Raw genomic sequence first — 8565 nt, forward strand, 5'->3', positions numbered from 1 at the left:
AATTTTACTGGTAGTCCACTGTATGAAGAATTTTTGGGTATAATATATCACAGTTTAGTTTATTTTGCTATCCTCACTTTACATAAATGAACTATAGTGTCCTGCACCCACTAGTAAAAAAAATATCAAAAATTATATCTGGTCTCTGAATAATTTTTGGTTTGACTTATTGAAATATCACACTTAATTATGCTCATTAAAATGTATTTTACAAGTTTTTGTTACTTCCACTGTTCATTTTTTTCTCTCTCTATGGTAGCCTACATCATCTTTAATTTAATAGCATTAGAGCTGCTCCATTGCAGTGGCTTAGTACTGTAATCACGCAATTTGCTGTAAAAATGTAGGGAACCACTCGCTATAAATCTCCTAATTGTGATATTTCAATAAATAGAAGTCGCGTTTTTTTCATCTGAAACGTGCAGCGATTTATTTTCCAAAGCCACTCATATAATGCAGAAACACTCAAGCAAGCAAAACACATAACAGAAGTGCACGCTCTCTCTCTCTCTCTCTCTCTCCCTCCCTACCATTAAGTAACTTGTGCATTGTTTTACTTCTTTTTGACATATCCGACCGAACTACAAACTTTCCAGTGATGTCTGTGAGAAAGGGATATTCACTCGACAAGCTCGCGCATCTGCGCCGCTGCGCGCTCAATCCACTCAGCGTGCTTTGCTTACCAGCTGGCGCAAATCAGCTATACAGGCATTAATAATGAATGTTTTATATTCATTGCATACATATACTTCGTAGACTTCTTTAATCTCTAATAAATCCATTCTGCTGTCTGTCGTCGATGTTTCTTTGTCTGAATATGGCACTTAGGCTATCTCATGCGGTGTTTGGTATCGGGGCATTTTAACGAGTACGAGTACGAGCTCAGTATCGGGCCCTATCGGTATCAGTGCATCCCTAGTCCTTACTATGTTTCTGGACCTTGAACGTGGTAGTACCCTTGCTGTCTATGGGAGGGTCAGAGAGCTCTCGGATTTTATCAAAAATATCTTAATTTGTGTTCCGAAGATGAACAAAGGTCTTATGGGTTTGGAACAACATCAGGGTGAGTAATTAATGACAGAACTTTCATTTGGGGTGAACTATCCCTTTAATGTGTATGCAAATTGATCTCACATCAAGACAAACGAGGCAAAACAACAATTACATGTAAATGTATGTAAACATTATTCATTAGCTAAAACTTTATGAACTTAAAGGGTTAGTTCACCCCAAAATGAAAATTCTGTCATTAATTACATCGATAAAACGGTCCATGTGACATCAGTGGCTCAACTTCAGTTTTGTGAAGCTACGAGAATACTTTCTGAGCGCAAAGAAAACAAAAATAACATAATTTATTTAACAATTCTTCTCCCCCGAGTTACGTTTTCCGCCATTTTGGAGAGTACCCAAGAGCGTAATAGACGTAATCAGCGTTGTTAGAATACTTTCTGAGCGCAAAGAAAACAAAAATAACATAATTTATTTAACAATTCTTCTCCCCCGAGTTACGTTTTCCGCCATTTTGGAGAGTACCCAAGAGCGTAATAGACGTAATCAGCGTTGTTTACGTTTGGAGGAGAAAGCGCGCGCATGAACGTAATTTGCGTAATCAGTGTTGTTTACACTTAGGGGAAAGCGTGCGTATGCGTTCTCCCCCCCCCGAGACTTAACTCGGGGGGAGAAGAATTGTTAAAGGGTTAGTTTCACCCAAAAATGAAAATTATCCCATAAATTACTCCCCCTCAAGTCATCCTAGGTGTATATTACTTTCTTCTTTCAATTCAGACGAATCCAGTCGGAGTTATATTAAACATTGTCTTTGATCTTTCAAGCTGTTTAATGGCAGTCAGCATGCTGTCTATGCAGGGTCTGAGAGCTCTCACATTTCATCAAAAATATCTTAATTTGTGTCCCTTTAAAGTATCCTCCACCATACGTCAGTGGGAACCTTGATATTTCCTAAGTATGTCAAAAAAATATTACCATTGTACAATAAACACATCTATTTTTTTAAAGCGCATGATCTCAATCTGTGTTACTTTGGTCTTACAAAGTGATTATTATGATTCTGGAGGATCTTGCTGCAATTATACATCATCAGTGCGGTGTACTGTCTACACACAGGAAGCAGTTGTGTCCAACTCTTGTGGTGATTATGGGAAACCCAGCGAGTGATAAAACCATCACCTCTGCCCATGGTGGGCAATCCCAGGACTCAGACGCAGCACCAGGGACAGCGGTCTTGGATCAGGGCCGGGGTTCTGGCTGCTCATCAAGTGCTCCCGTCATGATTGGGCCAGTTGTTCGCACCATCTGCTATGTGGCAGCAGAGTTAGTCCGTCTGGTGGGCTGTGTCGAGTCCATGAAGCCTGTTTTGCAGTCCCTGTACCACCGTATTCTGCTCTACCCACCGCCCCAGCACAGAGTGGAGGCCATCAAGATCATGAAAGAGGTGACACCTTCACACTTAGTATGCACACACAGTGTATTCTACTTACACACTATGTCATACTTCTAGTGTAACATCTCTTCTATGACAATGATCTAAATAGTAAAACTCTTCAGACTTTTTTTTTATTATGTGGTGAAACATACTCTATGCATATGCATTATTTCAAAATGCTTCTGGCTATGCATACTCAATTTCATGTGCCGCTGCATTTCAGAAGATTCTCATTTTATGCCACAGACATGGAAAACAAAAATCTCTACCGCCCCCTTGAGTACTCAGGTTTTCCTGTATTAATAAACATGCAGTTATTCCCCCTGCCCCCCTCCAGATTGTGGGAAGTCCTCAGCGCTTGTTTGACCTGACAGGACCATGCGTCATTGAGCCTGAGACAAGAAAGCGGTCTTTCTCAAAAAGGAAGTCACATCTTGATCTTCTCAAACTGTAAGATAGTTTGTTTCTTATTCAGTGAAATTCAGACATTTAAAGGCTATTTCACACTGCACAAACAGATGGCTACCAACACCAACAATCACTTCAGTATGTCACTCGAGAAGGCCAAAATCTTAAAGAGGTCATGACATGAGAAATCAAATTTGCCTTGATCTTTTGGCATATAAGAGGTCTTTGTACCATTAAAACATCCTGCAAGTCAGGGTTGCCAGGTTTTCACAACAAAACCTGCCCAATTGCTATGTCACAACCGGGACAAAGAGGCAGACAGGCAGGTAAACGTAAGTTAGCGAGTTTAATAAAAGGAACTTAGGAGAGGCTTCCAACAGAAAAGAGTTCAACAGAGGGAGTAATGGAAGCAAAACAAAGTCTTATCTGGGTCGGCACTACAGTCCTCCGGCCGAGAATTGAGGAATCCGAGGGGAACAGGCAGATCGGAAGGCGAGGAACCAGGACAGAGAAGCTTGCAACCTTGAGACCAGCCGATGAGTGACTGAGGTGAGTGTGTATTTGACTGGTGTGGTAAGTGGGTGCAGGTGTCCGTGATCAGTAATCAGGTGATTGTGAGCGGGTGTAGGAGGCTGATTCGGCTGGTGAGGCAGGTGAGGCAGGTGTTTCCGTGACATTACCCCCCCCCGGGATTCGAGGATCTCCTTGACTCGGTAGATGGCCTCGTCGGGGACGACCTCGGGCGGAGGGGGGGGTACCTCGGGTTCTGTGGAGGGAGGGAGAAGAGGATTAGTGAAGGGTTTTTACAGTGACGCCCGGGATTGACGGCGAGGACGACCGCGGCCCCTGGGAGTGGGACGGTCAGGATGAGCTTGGTGGAAGTCGTTGAGGAGAGATGGGTCCAGTATGTCCTCTCTGTCTGCCCATGACCTCTCCTCAGGACCGTACCCCTCCCAGTCTATGAGGTATTGAAGCCGGCCGCCTCGCCGCCGGGATTCGAGGATCTCCTTGACTCGGTAGATGGCCTCGTCGGGGACGACCTCGGGCGGAGGGGGGGGTACCTCGGGTTCTGTGGAGGGAGGGAGAAGAGGATTAGTGAAGGGTTTTAGCAAGGACACATGAAAGGTGGGGGAGATCCGATAATGGGCAGGCAGGTGTAACCGGTACGTGACTTCGTTGATGCGCCTTGCTATGGGGAAAGGACCTATGTACCGGGGACTCAGCTTCTTGCTGGGCCGCCGGAGGCGGATGTCCCGGGTGGATAACCAGACTTGGTCCCCTGGCTCATAGCGGGGATTGTCGGACCGACGAGTGTCTGCGTTGGCCTGGTGAGGAAACTGTCGAGGCCCACGGTGTCATCGTAGATGGCCATCTGTTGGCGTAAGCCCGGGTTGAGACCTCGGCGGAACACCGAGAGCAGGGCGGCCTCGTTCCAGCCGCTGCTGGCGGCGAGAGGGCGGAAGCGCAGCACATACCCGTGGATGGATAGCTCGGCTTGCCGCAGTTGAAAGAGCTCCTCATGTACCGTGACCTCCGTGGTCGATTGACTGAATACCTCCCGGAAGTGTTTAACAAAGCCATCCAGTGAGTGAATCCACGGGCTCTGTGCCGTCCACAGGGCTTCGGCCCACTGCAAGGCTCGTCCCGACAGCAAGGAGATAATGAATGACACCTTGGCCCGTTCGGTCACAAACAGGTGGGGTTGCATCTCCAGATAGAGGGAGCATTGCAGCAGGAACCCGCTGCAGAGGGCTGCCTCACCCGAGAAACTGGCTGGCCGGGCCATGGGACAGGCAGGTGGAGAGGTGGTGAAAGTCCGACTGGGTGAGGGTTCCGGTGAGGAGGTGCTCTGAGGATCCATGCTGTAATCCGTTTCGTCTTGAGGGACTGGTCTTCTGTCACAATCGGGACAAAGAGGCAGACAGGCAGGTAAACGTAAGTTAGAGAGTTTAATAAAAGGAACTTAGGAGAGGCTTCCAACGGAAAAGAGTTCAACATAGGGAGTAATGGAAGCAAAACAAAGTCTTATCTGGGTCGGCACTACAGTCCTCCGGCCGAGAATTGAGGAATCCGAGGGGAACAGGCAGATCGGAAGGCGAGGAACCAGGACAGAGAAGCTTGCAACCTTGAGACCAGTCGATGTGTGAATGAGGTGAGTGAGTATTTGAGTGGTGTGGTAAGTGGGTGCAGGTGTCCGTGATCAGTAATCAGGTGATTGTGAGCGGGTGTAGGAGGCTGATTCGGCTGGTGAGGCAGGTGAGGCAGGTGTTTCCGTGACATGCTACTCAAAACTAGCTCAAAACTAGCCCAATCGCGTTTCAAGGGGGGTTCCCCGGTAAAAATTGCGTTCCAGGGGGTAAAATACACATTTTTCGGCAGGGTTCCTCCAGTAAAATTCGCATTCCAGGGGCTGAATATCAAGTTATTAGGGGAGCTTCAACCCGCTGACATGAAAAACAACCCACGGCAACAGTGTTAAAGTAGCCCAATTCTGTGGGAAAACCGTGGACTTTGCAACACTGCTGCAAGTTTCATAGCTTAAAACATCCTCCTCATTATAAACAAAAGCATTTATTTAATCAAGCTCCAAAAATGGCTCGTTAGGATCTGAGGTGCAAGATGACATCACCTGGGCACAAACACTGCCTCTAGAGTAAGACATCGACGAATAGTAATCTTCTCACCATAGGCCCCGCCCACTGGCGTTCAGTTGCTTAACGGCTTGACACTTGATTACGCTGAATGCGAGTGTTGCATCGCGTCAAAAGCAAACAGAAATTATAAGCCTTGCCGCTATCTAGTCTACACTGGATACAGTACACAGATGCGCGTTCGCTTTCTGACACAGTCCACGCGCTCGAGTCTGTCGTCAATATGACAAATGGGGTGAAGGAACATTTCGTTTTGACGCGTTATGTTTAGTTTAAACAGCTCGTTCGTGTCTTTGTACAGATATCAGAAGGATCCCAGCGTAAGGAACAAGTGGATAGTTTATCTTTAATGGCATCCCGGATCCTGTCTGAGGATTGTTCAAAGCATTTTGTTTTGTAAACGAGGCACAGTGTCATGGTTCACAAAGAAACATTTGTTGAAAGATGAAGCGGTACTACATATGACTGCAACTGCATCACAAACTGTAAATAAATGATTTAATAATGCTTTGTCTGGAAATGACGTTTTTTTAAATTATGTTGTCAAAACACTCATGCAATAGCGAGGGGGCATTGATATTGTTTCCTATGCAATGACGTTAACCATTCATAACAGTGGCGTCGTTTTAGAGAAAGGGTCAGAATGAGGGTTGAAAATAATCATTTTTCAACATTTATTTGTTTTTTTTGTGCAAAAGACTTTATTAACATTATAAGTAAACCTCAAGGAACATATTCAAATATTTAAAAAATCCATGTCATGACCCCTTTAACACACCGATCTGAAAAATCCAGACAAATGTGTTTATTGGGCTATGACCATACAGTGTGAATTAGCCTTAAAAGGATGTCTTAAGTCTATGGGCATCTGTGGGAATGTCAGCATCTTTCCTATTTTCTCAGGGTAATGGACGGTATAACAGAAGCGTGCATGAAGGGCGGGATTGAGGCCTGCTACTCTTCTGTCTCCTGTGCTTGTGCCCTATTGGGTGCATTAGATGAGCTCAGCCAGGGGCGTGGCCTGCAGCAAGACCAGTCCCGCATGCTGCTGCGGCGATTGGATGAGCTAAAGGAAGGGGTGGAGTCTATGCGCGAGTCTGTGGAACTCAACGAAGCTGACTTCCGCTGGCAGCGGCGTGTGCTTTCTTCTGAGAACGCCGCCTGGGAGAGCAGCATCACTGAACGCAGCCCTGACATCAGCATCAGCGTCACCACAGACACAGGCCAGACCACACTGGAGGGGGACGTGGGTCAGACCACTCTGGAAGGGGAAATGGGCCAGACCACTCCAGAGGACTGCGGGGAGGAACCACGCCTACCTTCACCTTCTACCTGTGGAGCCGTGGCGAGAGCTCGCCCGGATCTATCAGAATGTGTTCGAGACAGCAGCATCCCAGAAGCCCCGTCCAGTACGGCCCCTCCTGATGTAGTGCAGCGCAGCCACGGCCTGGCCTACCCTGACATCACCAACTTCCTGTCTGTGGAGTCTCGGACACGCTCACGCTACAGCGAAAGCAATTTCAGTGCGGACGAGCAGGAGCTGTCGCGAACAGAGTTCGATTCGTGCGACCAGTACTCCATGGCCGCAGAAAAGGACTCGGGACGCTCCGATGTGTCCGATGTGGGCTCTGATAACTGCTCTCTCGCTGACGAGGAGCAGACGCCACGGGACTGTCCCGGGCACCGTACGCTACGGACGGCTGCTCTGTCCCTAAAACTGCTGAAGAACCAGGAAGCGGACCAGCAGAGCGCCCGGCTCTTTGTGCAGTCTCTAGCTGCGCTGCTGCCACGGCTGCTGGGACTGCACAGCACCACGGATGTAGACGTGTCCCTGCAAAGGTTCTCATCCACCTTCTGTTCGGGACTGCAAGCAGGTAACAGGATGAGTGTTGTAGACAAGAATGAACTGGCAGTCTGCTTTAGGGATATGCCGGTATCAAATTTTCATGTTGCGATTAATTGCTAAAGTTTTTATCACGGTCGGGCTGTCAAAATGACTGAAATGACTGAAAACGAAATTCGAATTTTCTACTTAAATATGATCAAAATTCGAATTATATTCGAATTTAAAAGGCATAATTTCAGTTAGGGGGAAAAAATTTTTTTATCTTCTCTCCTGAGGCCACAAGAGGGTGCATCGAGCAAAATATTATGCACGTTTCTTCAAAGCGTAATAAAATAACACGACTATCTTTGGAAAAAAGTGCATAATGTTTATAAACTATATATAATTAATAAAGTTGCATAAACAATTAGAAAAAAAACAGCACCATGCATGTATGTATAGTTTAATACAAAGGACCGAAAACCAATCACAAAGAGCTACTTTCTTCATTTAAAAGCATGAGATACAGTGGGATGGGGAAAAACCGCCATAACGTCTTTAGACATGTTTTTTAAAAGTTGAACTTGCATTAATTTTACAAATATTCGAAATTTGAATTTTTTTTGACAGCCCTATATCACGGTATACGGTAGTATCACGATGTTGCAATTTAGTTGCAAAAAAAGTGTTGCCATTAGGGATACACGATATTATCGGACCAATATCGGAATCTGCCGATAATGGCTTTAAATGTAAATATCGGCATTGGCCCGATATGAAAAATTATGCCGATATGTCTTGCCGATAAGAGGAATACATTAACTCACATGTGCTCAGGGTGTGCTAGCGGTTAGATCATGTCAGCATTGTGGCTCATACTTGAAGCAAAGTTTTGCCTGAATGATGATTAGATTAACTGTTTTGGATCTCTGCATTTAAACTGAGAAAGCACGTACAGAATGACGTGTTCGGTGTATGATAGAGTAAACCGTAATAGTGCAGTGGCAGAAGTGGCAGCCTACCCCGGATCCTAACGCCCGTTGTGTAAAGAGTTTTAATTCTGTAGGGGCGCTGTTGGCCTACTTCTAATTAAATTAAAAGTAAAATAGTCAACACAAATAACATTTAGACTGTTTCTGATTAAATAAAGTAATTGATGCCATAAAAAAAAATTGTTTGTTTTGATTTAAATGTCAGAAGCTATAGCTTACATGGGGGGGGGGACATGACACATG

General features: G+C 45.7%; 1 protein-coding gene across 3 annotated transcripts in view; it reads left to right on the forward strand.

The window, feature by feature from the left end:
* The window catches only part of arfgef3 (ARFGEF family member 3), a 74352-nt gene that overhangs the window by 25154 nt on the left and 40633 nt on the right, over positions 1-8565 (forward strand). For all 3 annotated transcript variants that reach the window (XM_016567004.1, XM_016567021.1, XM_016567012.1), the window contains 3 exons: positions 2128-2455; positions 2784-2896; positions 6409-7379. In XM_016567004.1, coding sequence (XP_016422490.1) covers positions 2128-2455; positions 2784-2896; positions 6409-7379 — 1412 coding nt within the window. The remainder of the gene's footprint in view (positions 1-2127; positions 2456-2783; positions 2897-6408; positions 7380-8565) is intronic.

Source organism: Sinocyclocheilus rhinocerous, unplaced genomic scaffold (assembly GCF_001515625.1).
Source record: "Sinocyclocheilus rhinocerous isolate Xijiao unplaced genomic scaffold, SAMN03320098_v1.1 scaffold552, whole genome shotgun sequence".
In the NCBI taxonomy this organism is placed as follows: domain Eukaryota; kingdom Metazoa; phylum Chordata; class Actinopteri; order Cypriniformes; family Cyprinidae; genus Sinocyclocheilus; species Sinocyclocheilus rhinocerous.